Genomic DNA, 15,433 nt, shown 5'->3' with positions numbered 1-15,433 from the left:
TTTGAATATGCTATCACAGTCCTATGCCATTGTGAATGTATGTCATTGGGATTCTCAGACTCTGGGGAAGCAGCCAAGAGATGTGACTGTCTTTCCCAAGATAACTTCTGGCTGAGGTGGAAGGTAATGACTTCATGAACTATTTGGTGATTGTTCAGGCCAAATAGCATTCCTGCCTTGTCTCTAGACAGCATGCTTATTAAGTGGACTCAGTGCCCATCAGATGATTATCCCATCTTAGAGAAAACAGATTACATGGGAACATTTTGAAATCCTGTTCTACCGGTAGTTTTTGCTTGGCCAATATGGGAAAACACATAAAGAGTGAGTTAAATTAGGCCAGGCGCAGTGGCTCATGCCTGTAATCCCAGCACTTTGGGAGGCTGAGGTGGGCGGATCATGAGGTCAGGAGATCGAGACCATCCTGGCTAACAGGGTGAAACCCTGTCTCTCCTAAAAATACAAAAAACTTAGCCGTGCGTGGTGGCAGGCGCCTGTAGACCCAGCTACTTGGGAGGCTGAGGCAGGAGAATGGCGTGAACCAGGGAGATGGAGGTTGCAGTGAGCTGAGATCGCACCATTGCACTCCAGCCTGGGTGACAAAGCAAGACTCCGTCTCAAAAAAAAAAAAAAAAAAAAAAGAGTGAGTTAAATTAATGACTCTTTCAAAGTTTAGGCCAGATACATTGTTGCTGCTTGGATGTCATTAAAATAACCTTGTATTGCACTATAGTCAAGAATCAAATGCATAAGTAACTTTTCATCTGCCCTGTTCAGAATAGAAACAACTAGAATATACAATTCAGGTGTGCCGTTTTGACATGAGCTTTGGCATGTCATTCTTGAAAAGCTATTTTTAATATACAGTTTCCTCCCACCTAAATTGTTTATATGTATGAAATTTTCAATTAAGAGAATCCGTAATATAGACAAGAACTACTTTAGATAAAGAAGATCTTATCTTCTTATATTATTCCAGTAATAAAATTTGTAGTTTTCCCTTTGCTTTCACTTGTCTTACACAGTACACCATAAATGTATTTTCCTGTTAACCCTAACATGAGGACAAGGTCAGGACTGTCTGCTTGTTGGTCTCCAGTATGAATGACAATGAAGAGAAATGAAGAATAACAAAATGTTTTAAATAATTTATAAATATTTAAGGGCAGCTACTTAATTCAAGTTCAGTTAATTTTTTCTGACTGCTACCTGTTTCAACTGTATTCTTGAAAGGAATTTCTATTCTTGTGAATCTGCCAATTTCTCTCTGACATTACCACTGACCACTCTGGGCCAATCTACCATCATTTTCCCCTGGACTATTGTAAATTTCCAGGCAATTCACCTTTTCTCTTTGTCATCTATAGTAGTCTCAACTAAGTTGTCTTTTCACGAGCAGTCAGTGATCTTTTTCAAAGCATGAATGTAAGAATATTCCACCACCCCTATCACTACCTCTATTCCCTTTTAAAACCACTTATTGGCTTCCCATTGTTTTTAGAATAAGAACAAAACAAAAAACAGCAAAAAATAATAATTAAAAAAAATAAAACAGAAAAAAGAAAACCCTGTAACTTTCAAGGCACTGCATGGGCTGCCTATCTATCCTCTCTAATTTTAACCCTGGTTCCCTTTGATGTTCTCCAGAAACTCTATAGGCTGTCTTTTAGTCCCCTGCTGACATTTCCTTGACTTGGGCAGTTCTTCCCTCTGTTTGTTGCCCAGTTAATTCTCACGAGTTATTCAGCTTTTTTCTGACCATCATTTTCTCCAAGAAATCTTCCTAGCCTTCTTTCACTAAGGTGAATTTCCCTGTAGTTGAATCTTATTGTACCATTGTTTCACAATAGCAAATTTACATTTCTTCTGGTGATTATATGATTAATTTCTATATCATATAGTAATTGGCAATTACCAAGGTTACCATTGCTTGTTTCCACATTGCTAAATCCATTTGTATCTATCTCGACTTATTAAGAGCATTTGCCCCAGTTGAACACCACTTCCTTTTTAAATACATTTTCTTCCGTTTTATTTTTTTTTTATTTTCTTCTTTTTCTCTGACTGTCACCATCTGATTGATCTCTTTAAGGTTGGAGTATGTGAGACCTCAAGTCCTAACATTTTTGCTTTCTTCTCTAGCTACACTCATGCATTTGATGAGCTCATTCAGTCTCATGTTTTTATTGACCATCCACATGATTTCCAGGTAGTTTATCTAAAGTGTAGAACTTTCTTCTAAATTTCACATTTATTAACCCCACTGTTACCATCTTCACATGAATGTCTAATAGGTCTCTTCAATTTCCACGATGAAAACTGAGCTCTCATTATTTTGTTGTGTTCCTCCAGTCTTTTCAATCTTGTAAATGTAACTTTGTCCTTCCAGTTTCAAGTAAAACCAAACACAAAAAACAAACAAAACATCTACAGTCCATCCTCTCTATCATGTCCTATTTCCAGTCAGCAAATTCTACTAGACATAACTTTACCTCCAGTGCTATGATTCTCATCCTATTATACTCATTTTTTCCCCCTGGATTCTTGGAAAAGCATCAAAAAAAAAAAAAAAAAAAAAAAAAAAAAAAAAAAAAAAAAAAAAAAACTCCCATTGCAGTCTTTCTTCACCAGAGCAACCAAATTGATCCTGTTAAAACTCAGTCAGTGCACATTTCTCTTCTGCTCAAACTTCTCATGGCTCTCTACTTCACGTGAAGGATATCAAAAATCCTTACATGACCTGTGTCTCCTTCCCTCTATGACCCTTTCTCTAACATGTTGTGCCAGGCTCATGCTTTTCTATTCTTACAGGGCTGTTGAATATCCCTTAAATACGTTAGGCCACTTACTGCCTTAAGGCCTTTGTCTTTGCTGTTTCCTCTTCTTGGATTATTTCCATTGATATGGCTTGCTCCCTCACCATCAATTTTCTGTTCAAATGTTCACTTTTCCTGGTCTACCAACTCAAAATTAGAACCACTCTCTTCTCTACTCTGCCTGAGTATTCCTATCTCATTCTTCCACTTTACTCTTCATAATGGCTACTACATTGTAATATAGGACAGTATGCAACTTTTTTCTTAAACTGATAAATTTCCAGGAGTCCCTGGAAATTTTGGATAAATAAATGAATGAATTATGATATATATATGTGTGTTATATATTATATGTATGTTATATATGTATATATATTATATGTGCTATATATATTATATATATGCATGTATGTGTGTGTGTAGGTGTCAAATAATATATATATAATCTCCATTGTATCTTATCATAGTCCTACATGTAAATGTTTGTGTACCTCCAAAATAGACCATGCTGGGGGTAAGGCAGGATTCGTGTACAGTCTCCCCCGCATTGAGAGTGCCATGTGTTCTCATTTAGAAATATATCTTAGGAATTATATAGGATATTATGTGACTTCTCCTATTTGTGCATTGAATTTCCTGACCATGAGCAAAGCAGCAGGATCTTAGTGTCTGCCAAAGAGTGATGCTTGATTGAAGATCAAATCAATAATTGAACAGACACTAGAACCCAGGAATTCTGCTAACTTTCCCCAAAGCTTGTAATTGTACACTTTGAGAGTGATAACCATTATATATCAGGATAAGTTAATTTTTTTCCATTAAAATATATAACCATAATTCCATCAAATGTGAAATATAATAAATTACATTTATTTTTAGTGTAACTTAACTTTTAGTCTTGTAGCATTATTTGAAAAATGCCCCACTAACTGCTACACATTGATCATTGTGTTTCTCCTTATTACAGACTTTTTTCTGTTTCAAAACCTGTAAGAAGCCACAAATCTTGGGAATTTAATTACAGACTTTCTAAACCCCCACACAGCAGCTGTGGAATAAGCAAATACCAATTTTATTAGCATAATAGAATGACATGAACCAACTGAATGAATTGAGTCCCAGAAGATCTTGCCTTTCAGATGAGATGTGTTTAGACAGAATAAAAAAAGTATTATAATGATTTATTTATGGTAGAAATGAGGATATAAACTTAAAGTAGCAATGCTTAAACTAATTTCTAATTGCTATACAAAATTGAGCCTTGTTTTCATGACAAATAAGTTATATTTATCCACATGTGCACAGTGAAGCTCAAACCTATTTTTGCATTTCAAGAAAAAGAGAGAGATGGAGAAAATGCACCTCCATTAAATCAATTGGAAATAATATTATTTTAGACTTGCAAGTGGAATATATAACTCTCTCTTTCCTTTGTGACCCAGACTAGTTTGTACTTTGCACCATAAAAGGGGACAGTTATATAACAGAAAGTAATGAGATACCCCATAGAGCAAATGCATGTCAATATCCCTATACAGTGAGAAATAAAAAACAGAAAGCACATTGAATGAAGCTGCACGTTAGAAACAACTAAAATTACTTATATTTTGACCCACTGGGTCATCTTACAATAAAATTTTTATGAGCACACTCCTTACCCCTGTTTATTTCTTCTGAGTTCAGCGCTTCACATTAGCTGTGCCTGAAGCTTTTCTAGAACCTTACTCATCTTATTGACAAACTAATTACCTTTCACGTTCCCAAGAGGGAGTAAGTGAGGTTAACATAAGGTAAGTGAATGACAGACCTAGAAGAAGGAGAGTTTTAAAAGAATGAGAAATGCCAGATTTACCTGGAGAATATTCTTCTGGCCAGTGGACACGACTAAGCTGGTCCAGTGTATTTGCTCCAGCTGGCTACTCATCAGGCTACATTATCCCTACTCCCAACCCTACTCCTATCTGGGTGGGTGGTATCTATGTAAAGCCTTTAAATGAATGAGATTCAGGTAAGTTGTAATATTGATTAATCTGATCTCTTTAGAGGATTTAATAGATTAAAAGCTTGAATTCTGGAGGTATTATGCCTGGCTTAGAATTTTTGCCCTGCCTCTTACTCATTTTGTGAACTTACATTTCTTAACTCTGCTTCATTTTCCACATTTTGAAAATGAGGATAATAATAGTACCTATCTCAGAGGGTTTTGGATGGATTGAAAGAGAAAACACCTATGAGTGCTTAGCACAATGCCTCACACATGGTAACATTTAAGAAAGATTGGCTGTTATAATTATCATTGTTATTTACTTTTTTAAAGTTAGAAAAAAGCTGCAGTAATATATCTTAATAAACATTATTGCACTATGGTACGTAGCAATGTCTTCAGCAATTTTCTTAGAGAAATGAGATGAACTAGAAGGTAGATTTAGAAGGCAATCTTCCTAAAGGTACTAGCTCAGGGTCCTCCACCTGAATCCCTAAGTGAAATATGTGTTACAGAAATGCAATATGCTTTTAAATTCCCTTCTATATGTCTAATGCCCGACACATATTTCCTTAGATCAGTCTTGTGCAGAATAAGCATAAACTTAAGTAATTGTCTCCTGATTCGTTATTTTTGATGAAGATTGTGTAGCTGTTATGCAATAATTTAAATAGTTTCTTACACTTTTTTTTTTTTTTTTTTTTTTTTTTTTTTTAGACAGAGTCCCTCTGTCACCCAGGCTGGAGTGCAATTGTGCGATTTTGGCTCACTGCAAACTCTGCCTCCCAGGTTCAAGTGATTCTCCTGCCTTAGCCTCTGGAGTAGCTGGGACTAAAGGTGCATGCCATGCCCAGCAATTTTTTTTTTTTTTTTTTTTTTTTTGTATTTTCAGTAGAGATGGGTTTTCACCATGTTGGCCAGCCCGGTCTTGAACTCATGACCTCAGTTGATCCACCCGCCTCAGCCTCCAAAACCGCTGGGATTACAGGCATGAGCCATCACACCCATCCCACTTTTAAAATTAAAATCTAAAAATAGCTTTAAAAAAAGGAGTGAAGCCATCTTTTCAAAATAAATTATATTATGGCCTCATTACTCAATTTCTTCACTGATAATAAAAGTGGGATATTTTTACATTTTAAGTATTATATAAGCCTCTCTTTGTCATAATTTTCTCAAATTTTTTGTTTCACTTTCGGTTGGAATTATTTAATAATATCATTTATGCACTTTGTTTTTTAATATTAAAGGTGAACAAAGAAAAACATATACCTGGAAGAAAGAAAAACATATCTTATACTATATGTGTTTATTTTAGTCTTATAGTGAATATAAACATGTGAATGCCATTATGAAGAGGAAATACAGTGAAACTTGTAGAAAAGGTTTAGTTTTGGGACTTACCTTGGACTACATGTTTTTATGTTTGTTCATTTTTCCCACAGATATAATTTAAATTGTGATAGTAATAACAATAATAGGTACAATTTATGAAGTGCTCACTGTGTGCCATTCCCTAGGTCAATCCTTTTTTTGTGTGTGCTTTATCCGATAAAATTGTCACAACAACGGAATGTTGTGTGAACTTTAATGAAAATTTGTCCAGTTGCTCAAATCTAGCGAGTTACAAAACCAAGATTGAACCTATTCCTGTCTGACTACAAAATGTAAGTCTTAATATATAAGAAATACTATATGATACAAATTAAAATATAGGCATTTGACTTAAGATAAAATCGCAAAATAGTTTGAAGCAATGTCTCAACTTCAACCTCTTACATGCCTTTCAATTCACCTCCAAAAATTATCGTATGATGGGTAGCCTGGGATTCCAAATGTCATATTTTGGCTTTATAGCAGATTTATAATATTCTCACATGAATAAATCATTTATGTGAGAATATTATGTATGACTATTACTTAATAAACCTAGCAAATTGAAATACTGATTCTCCTTTGAACCATATATATCTCAATTTAGATAGCTAAGGGCTCTGCATTATCTTAATTCTTAAGCAAAGTCAGAATAATTATGTTAATTTTTATTTGAGCACTGAATAATGATTACATGATTGTTGAGATTTAAGACATTCACTTTGAAAATAGTATCTAAAAGCTGGCATTCTAGAAATAGCATAAAACTATAGTTGCCAACTTTTAAATAAAAATAAAGCCCCCAAATCAGGATTAAAGACTAAAAATATTTTTTTCTGGGTTAAAGCTATTTAAAATATTGTAACATTTTGGAACAATCATTAAGATATATTTAGCCTATTTTTATAGATGCATAACAGAGTGAAATAAAATTATTTTATACAAATAAATTTTAAGACTACTTTAAAGTACCTTTCTCCTCTAAGTGGCAAAGCATTGAGGGTCTTGTTAAAATTCAGCATGATACACAAATGTAGGATAGATTTGTATATCAAATGCAGCATGTTGAGAATTGAATCAGGAGACAAATGAGAAACTATTTCAGGCAAGCTCTGAGAAATGAGCTTTTTTGTTTTATTATTATTATTATTATTTTTAGACAGAGTCTCCCTCTGTTACCCAGGCTGGAGTGCAGTGGCGGAATCTCAGCTCACTACAGGCTCTGCCTCCCTGGGTCAAGAGATTCTCCTGCTTCAGCCTCCTGAGTAGCTGGGATGACAGGGGCTTGTCACCACACCTGCCTAATTTTTGTATTTTTAGTAGAAATGGGGTTTCACCATGTTGGCCAGGCTGATATCGAATTTCTGACCTCGAGTGATTCACCCACCTTGGCCTCCCAAAGTGTTAGGATTACAGGCATGAGCCACTGCACCCGACCAGGAATGAGAGATTCAAAGAATAAGGATCCATGCAAAAGACACTATAGGGATAAAATCAGGACAAGTTGATAATTGATTGGATGTGAGGGCCATTAAGAAAGAGAAGTTAAATATTTTCAAATCTTTTAAACTTAGAAAACTGGACTAATATTGGTGTCATGAGAAGATATAGCAATCCCAGAGGGTTCTTAGTTGTAAAATAAGTAAATAAATAAGCATATCAGTTTCTAATATTAAAGTGAAAATATTCAGCAGGGTGATGAAAATATCAGACAAAAGCTTAGTAGTAAAATCAAGTTCAGAAAAGTATAACAAAATCAATGAAAAAACCCTTAGGAAGAAAACATTTATATTATTTCTCTTTTGATTCTAAGCACGAGAAACCTATCAAGAATTTTTTATTAAAAGACACCTGTGTCATAGATTCAAAGCGTAAAGATAAAATAGGGTCTTCGCAATATGTTAGAACAAGAGGCGTGTGCACCAGTACTCCCTCAATCTCTCACTCTTCATATCGTCCTCCTTCCTTCTTGTGGCATTTCTCAAGCTTAATTCATTTGATTAAATCCACATACAACATGTACGCGTGAAGAGTAACAGAGCTGATCAACCATCTCTGCTTCTTTGTCTGAGCTCCTTGACTTTTCCCTCTCTCTCTATCCCTTTCCCAGTTCTAAGTTTTCTGAGAAGCAACTCGACTGGGTCATGTATGTTCCTCTGGACAGACAACAATAGTGAGAGTGGTTGGTGGCAGGTACACAATTATCTTGAAAATGGCCCCATTCTTTATTTTGTAAGAAGTGAAGTTTATCTCTCAAAGGCAGTGTGGAAAGCTGAACTTCAATAGTTGATCTTTTCACGAATCAAAGACAACCTGAATAAAATCTATATTTCAGAACAAGATATAAATGGAGAGAGAAAGAGGCAAAGAGAAGTTTTAAAAAATGAAGTATGTACAGTGCCACTGAAACCAAAGGAAATGTGAAATCAAAAGAAATAATATATGTTCATCAGGAGGAAAAAAATAGCAATATGAGGATTGAGAAACCACCATTGGATTTGGCCATTGGAGAATAATCAGTGATCTTCAGAATAACAGTTTCTACAGAAGTAAGTAAAGAGCTAGTTGCTACATTATTTGATACAATTCAGACATGTTTATGCTACTGCCCTCCTATACTGGTATAGTAACTCACTTTTTAAAAAAGAAGGGATAATTTCCTATGCTCTTACTAATAATGACTGATTCTCAATGAACTCTGTTTTAACCTAAAGACCCACAAACTGTTGTTTTAAGAGTGTTTAACAATCTTACTAGGAAATAGATGTAAAATTGACCAGTCTATGGTTACTGGACATGAAATCATTACTCCTTACAGAAAATCAGAGCACATTCCTCTCCCCAGTATTCCAGAAACTTTCCACATTTGCATGATTCCATAAGGACAGATAAATGAGATATAATCCTCTTTAACATTTCTCCCAGTTCCCTGGTAAGCACTTTTTCTGGGCCAGGAGAAATGAACTATTCTGAAGCAACCGTCTGCTCTTATATTATCTTGGGTTTTATTTTCCTCTTATCCACATTTTTTTTTCTATTTGAAGACCATTTGCCTTCATATAGAAATTGGACCAAAAAATCACTGAGTAATTCTTTCTATCATCTCTACATAATATATACATCTTTCTTCAGCAATGGTTAGAAATAAAATTTCAGTTCCCACTTGAGGCATAATTAATTTTTGAAAGTGTCATTGCTTGCCTTGTAGATGCAAAAATACAAGCATGGGGAAAACTATGGGCTAAGGCCCCTGCAGGCTAGTATACAAGTAGAAAGAAGAGAGTCAAATAAAATGGCTAAGTGTGGAACACTAGGGATGGAAGTGTGGAAGGTACTAAATTGGATACAGAAATACACCTGCATTATAAAATTCTAGCCAGCTTGAGTTCTGAAATGACTTGAGAGATACCTGTAATATAATTTATGACCATAATCCTCCAATGATGAAGTGGCTTTTCCATATTTCATACTTAGCAGCCTGCATAGTATAATTCAAATTATTTTCCATTGTTTTGGAGAGTAATTGATTACTAGAGGTTTTATGTGATCATATACTGTAATGACTCATAATCACTCCATTGTCTATTGCATCATCTTCAAATTCATTTTTCTCCACTTTCTTATAAAAGTACAAGGTTTCATTCAAAAGATTTTCTCGCTACACTAGACTGTATTCATTCCTGTTTGCAGACCTTTAGTTAGCCTTTCTAATTCTTTTTTAAAACATACTACTTTTTTTCTGTGTACAGCCTATCCATCCTTCAAGAGCCATTTCAAGCTCCGCCTCCTACGTAAAGTGGTCTCTGACACTTCCAGTGCTGATATGCATCTCCCCTGGTTCCCTTTACACTCATATGCTGTACCCTAGAGCTGATACAATGTGTAGAGTTTTTAATTCCTCATTCCTAAAACTACACTTCTAATCCTTTTATTATATAAACATATTGTGCTTATACATTTATAGATATGTATTCATTATCAAATAATTTCTGAATTGCTGTGAATATATTTATTTTGTTCACAGCAAGACAGAAAATTACCGTGGCAAGGATTGGCTGATTTTCCACTACATTTACTGGAACAGGAAACAAGGCTAGGTAAGCTATAAGAAAGGTGACAATAAATTCGCCATCTCCTCCTTTACATATTTTGTATTCTATAAGCAAATACATTGCTATGACAATATTACTTGCATAATAAAAGCTTGACCTTATAAATAGGGAGCAGTTAACACTTCAAAGATAGCATATGCCATAGTATTAAAACTAGCTGTAAAACTAGAACCTGGAACCAAAAGAGAAAAAAAAATGCTTTTTTGCTATTTAAGAAGCAAAAGCAAAAAAGATTTTTAAGTATGTAGACTGCTCTAAACAGAATGAAATTGAAATACATAAATGATAGGTCTATGATACAGTATTATACATAGATTTGAATTTTTCAGACTCATAAAAACTAGGACATATGGAGCCAAAAGCCTTTTTCTTTATGTTCAGCATTGGACATGTGCATCCTTTATCATGAAAATACATTTTTAGGTTTCTAGCAAAGTCAAACTTAATGCAACTAAAAATGAAAAAAAAAATCATAAATAGAAATCGATAGCTTATAATATTCAGTTTTTAGAAGATTAAATTTTATTTTCACCTAATTCTATAAAAGCATACTCAATTTTGAGACTTTCCATCAGTTTTATTTTATGCTGTATTTTATCCAATTCTCAATTTTATCAAGGAAACTAAGGTCCACATGCAAAATATTAGTACAGAAAAAGCACTTTATTCCGCTTTGAAATACTTAGGAATAAAGTGGGAAGTGAAACAAGAAAACAAACTCACAAACAACCATGCAAACATGTCTCAGAAATTGGATAACTGAAATAACTGATATTTGTATTTGTAGGAATTTATGAATAATATCGATACACTGAAATAGCATTATCACCAACAGAACTGGTTCTATCATTTAAGAGAACTTAGAAGACTGAGCAGAAAAATGAATGAGGATGAGTCATGCACAATAAACAGGAGCTCACCTTTAACTTTATTCTTTGAAGCAGCCGCTGGTGCCAAGGAAAGGTTGCACAAGAAGAGAACAAACATATTAGATGTTAGACAGATTCTCTAACTAGTAAGAAAGCAGAGATGTTATTGCTATTAAAGTCTAAAGAGTACATTTGTGATTCCATGATCAACAGCCTAAGAAAGAAAATGACAATTGTTACATTTCATTACTGTTATGGGTAAGATCCTTGAGTAAGAAAAAGTAAGAGCAGACAGGAGCCATGTACTACACATTCCAAACATTTCAAGTCATCATATTCCTTTAATGGAATTTATAACTTCTTTAAGTTCTTCTTAACTCTAAATTGTATTTAATAATCAATTAAAACTATATATAGTTTAAATATACTTAATACTATTAATAATCAGATTATAACTCCATGATATTTGAATAACTAGAAAAGCAGGCCATTTCCATTATTTGAGTGCTTGCTAAATGCCAGAGACTGACTTTCCACACATCTACCACTTAATAATGACAATTGTGAGAGTTAAGTTTTGTTGTCCTTGCCTCATAGATGTGGAAACTGGGACTGAGGAAGGTCAAATTACTTGCTGAAGATGACAAATCTGGAAAGAAGCAAATTTGGGATTTGATTCTGGGTGTATCTGACTCTAGAATCTGTGCTGTAAAATACTACCTTAAGCTATTGGGATTTAAGGAACTGATTCATCCACTAAATTGCAAGCATCAGCTCTACAAAGCCAAATAAAAATTATATGATTCATTAAACTCCAGCTATTTTGGTACTCAGTTGACCACATAACCATGAGAATAGAAAACTGTATTACTTTAAATGGCATCATTTCCATTAATCAGTTCAAGTGTAAGCTTATATCTAGTGGTAAACATTGTTTAAAGCAGAAGTAAAGTTAACAAGAAAATTAGAATAGTCCTACAGGACAGTCCCTTACTCAAAGGAAAACTTCTGTTCAAAATGCATAATTAGATACCTCTAAATACTTTTGAAGTGATATAGTCTACTTTGACTTACTATTTAAAAATGAACATTGACAAAACAGGGATGTGTTTTGGCTTTCTAAATGATGTTAAAGAGGAAGTAGTCCATCTCCTAATTGGGAAATGCTCAGTCTCTAGTTTCGTGGACTGACCTTTAGTAAAATTTAACATAGATTTTAGATCTAGTAATTATGAACTACACATGAAAACTTCTAATTTCCACTTCCTTCTTTCAAGTTGCCTAGAGCTAAAAAAAATTTAGAAAGTCTGTGTACATACCAGGCTACTTACAGATAATTTTCATTTTCATCCACAATAACGAAAACTGCCTTACTATTTGCATATATCTTCTACTAGTTTATTTAAAAATGAACATCCTATTTTTAAAATAATATTTTTTTTACCAGACAAAAACATCTTAAGCAAAAGCAAAATTATTTTAAGAAATCTGGATTAAGTCCTTGATCCATTCAAACTCTTTTATTCCACAGTTTTCAAACGGACATAGGCGAAGTAGGCAACTACTTACAATATTATTGTGAAGTTTTTTTTTAAAGTAACTTAAAATTCAAAGTGTAACTATTAGCTGTTCTGTGATCTTTTTACTACTTATGATGCAATAATTCATAAAATTTAAAGCCCACTGAAATGTTTAATATCAAAACTTAAGTTTTAAAATTGAATTTCATCAATCATCCACATTCCTTTAATGAATGTAATGTTTCAGCTTAGTTGTTTAAGTACAAAATTGATATACCTCAAAAATTACAGGTAATATATTAAAGTAAACAACATCCCCTCTTCCTTTCCAATGTCAGCATCTGAGATAATCAATGCCAGCAATTTCTTAATGTTAAAAAATAAAATTTGCAGTTTTTATAAAAACCTAAAAAAAATTGTGTGCATTTTGTTTCCAGAACAAGATTTTACTATACACGTTAATTTGCAGTCTGCTTTTCCTACATTTTCCAGGTTAATACAGAGTGCTAACTTACTCATTTTAGTAGTCGCATATTTTTCTGTTGTTTATATGAAGTATGGAACTATTTCATATTATCAAATATGAAATAGTTTGGGGGCATCTTGTTGTATTTTGTTTTTTTGCTAATAACAGTTTTGCAACACACATCTTTATGGCATATCTCTTACGCACTGTGGTAGTGCTTTATGTCTTCAGTACATAAATTTCCAGATTGTTTTCACATTTCTACTTAGAAAATCCTGGATAAAGATGAATACTTAAATATTGAAAATGGAAGAGTTGGAAATATTTGGAGAGAAAGTGTGCAAGTATATTGCATGCTCTAAAATAAGAGGTAACTAGAAAAAGAGAAAAAAAAAACGAAGAGAGAAAGTAAAGCACAGAATCTACTGTTTCAAACAACTGATACACTACAAATTCTTTATATCTTTAAAACCGTAAATTGGTTTATTTAACTTTACCTACTATTTGTTTTTAATGGGATTCCTTGGTAAAATGTTAGTGGATTTTAAGTGAAAACAATTTAAATTTATTTTCCTTTTTTTTTTCATTTACTTATGGTTTTTTGTGTATTGTTTTTAAGACTACACAAACCTGAATGAGTTATTTTTAGATTATGCTAAAATAATGTTTGTCTCAATCTCAAAGGAAAGATTACAATGCATCAATAAATTGACTTGCTCATTTGAAGAAAAAATTTGCTTCAAACTCAAATTCATCACTTGAAAAATTTTAGCATGAATTCAAGAAAACATGCCAAAACCTTATAAAGGTTTGGAGCAATAATAATTACTTAGCATCTAACATGTAACAGATACAACCAATCTTTTATAAGAAATGATTTTATTATAAATTAGTGAAATAATGATGGCTACAGCAAATCTTTCCATTTATCAGTTGATTGGAGATATGTTATTGACAATTCTCAAACATTGTATGAAGACAGAGGACTTTATTCTTTGATTATTGGGTAGGTACCAACATAGAATAGAAAGAAAAACAGAAAAACAAAAGCTCTGCCTGTTTCTGTGTGTGTTCAGGCAGCTAATACTAGACTAGGTTAATACAATTGGGAAGAGGCCAGGCTATCAGGCTTGTTAGCCCAATTATAATTCTCTGCATATTCAATAAAAGAAGCCAAGATGACAGGAATACTGTCATGAATGTCATGTTCAATACTTGTAAGACTTTCCATTGTCAGCATAGTCCAATTATAAGTCAATTGTAAAGTGCACATTGTATACCACCCCAAGTGACTGAAAATTATCTTAAAAATGCAATTTAACTGTTTATAGATAAAACAAAAAGAACAGAATTAAAGATACTTTGACCAGAGAAAAATTTTAGATATGACACCATTTTTTGTCTTTATAATAAAAACAGCAAGTTGTTACTATAACACAATTATTCATACTACGTTTTTCAGAGATTGTTAGTTATAATATAAAAATTGTAAACACTGACAATTATAATATTGATTTCACATAATTAGTTTTGTGAAAACATGTACATATATGTGAGGAAAAATCATGTGAATAATAAAATAATTACCATAGCTACTTATGTAGGAATGCTGAAGGGTTAGTGAATGTTCGTCATTATATTAATAAAGTTTATCTGAAAAAACATAAATACAAATAATCATAAAGTACAAATATAATTGACTATGTTACTGTTTTGATTAGTCAGGTTTAAATTAGACACTTGTCTGGCTCTTTGGAAGATGTATCGCTAACTAATGTTTTCTCAAAGAATTAGAGACACTTAAGCCACATTTCTTGAAATGGAGATCAGGGACTATTAATAGGGTATGAAGGCATTCTCAGAAGAGATTAGATAAATTTCACCCATCTCAAGACCGATATGACTAGTCACATCTTTGCTATTCTTTTATTCTTGCTGCTTCTTTTAACATTTACTGTCATAACAAAAGGGTCATATATTTTTAACAGTATTTGCAATATATGGGTAATATAGAGCTTACTGGATTTGCTGCTGCCTTTAGAAGTATTTGTTAGAAAGTTACTCATCAATGAAACATTTCGTAAATAGTTAGCAAAGACATTACTGGTATTTACGCAGAAAGAGCTAAAGCACTATGGATCTTTATATTTTAAGATTAGGTAGAATTTTATTGAAATATTATGATTTGGGCCTTGTGTCTGTTATCTTTCCTCCTAAGCAAAAATTTCTAGATAAGGGACCATTTTTTCTTAAAAGAGGAGGCAATAGAGTTAAAGCTTAGATTTTTTTAGA

General features: G+C 33.2%; 1 protein-coding gene across 3 annotated transcripts in view; it reads right to left on the bottom strand.

Moving 5' to 3' along the window:
* The window catches only part of CADM2 (cell adhesion molecule 2), a 1,080,415-nt gene that overhangs the window by 316,423 nt on the left and 748,559 nt on the right, over positions 1–15,433 (bottom strand). The window contains exon 2 of one of the 3 annotated variants that reach the window (XM_025377585.1): positions 11,207–11,233. The exons of 1 other annotated variant lie outside the window; for it this stretch is intronic. In XM_025377585.1, the coding sequence (XP_025233370.1) occupies positions 11,207–11,233 (27 nt within the window). Of the gene's footprint in view, positions 1–11,206; positions 11,274–15,433 lie in introns of those variants that run through there. One more of the 3 variants, XM_025377583.1, reaches the window with a different exon arrangement.

The sequence above is a fragment of the Theropithecus gelada genome, chromosome 2, assembly GCF_003255815.1.
Source record: "Theropithecus gelada isolate Dixy chromosome 2, Tgel_1.0, whole genome shotgun sequence".
Lineage (NCBI taxonomy): Eukaryota > Metazoa > Chordata > Mammalia > Primates > Cercopithecidae > Theropithecus > Theropithecus gelada.
The sequence above is the reverse complement of the archived record's forward strand: the minus strand, read 5'-3'. Positions and strand labels throughout refer to the sequence as shown.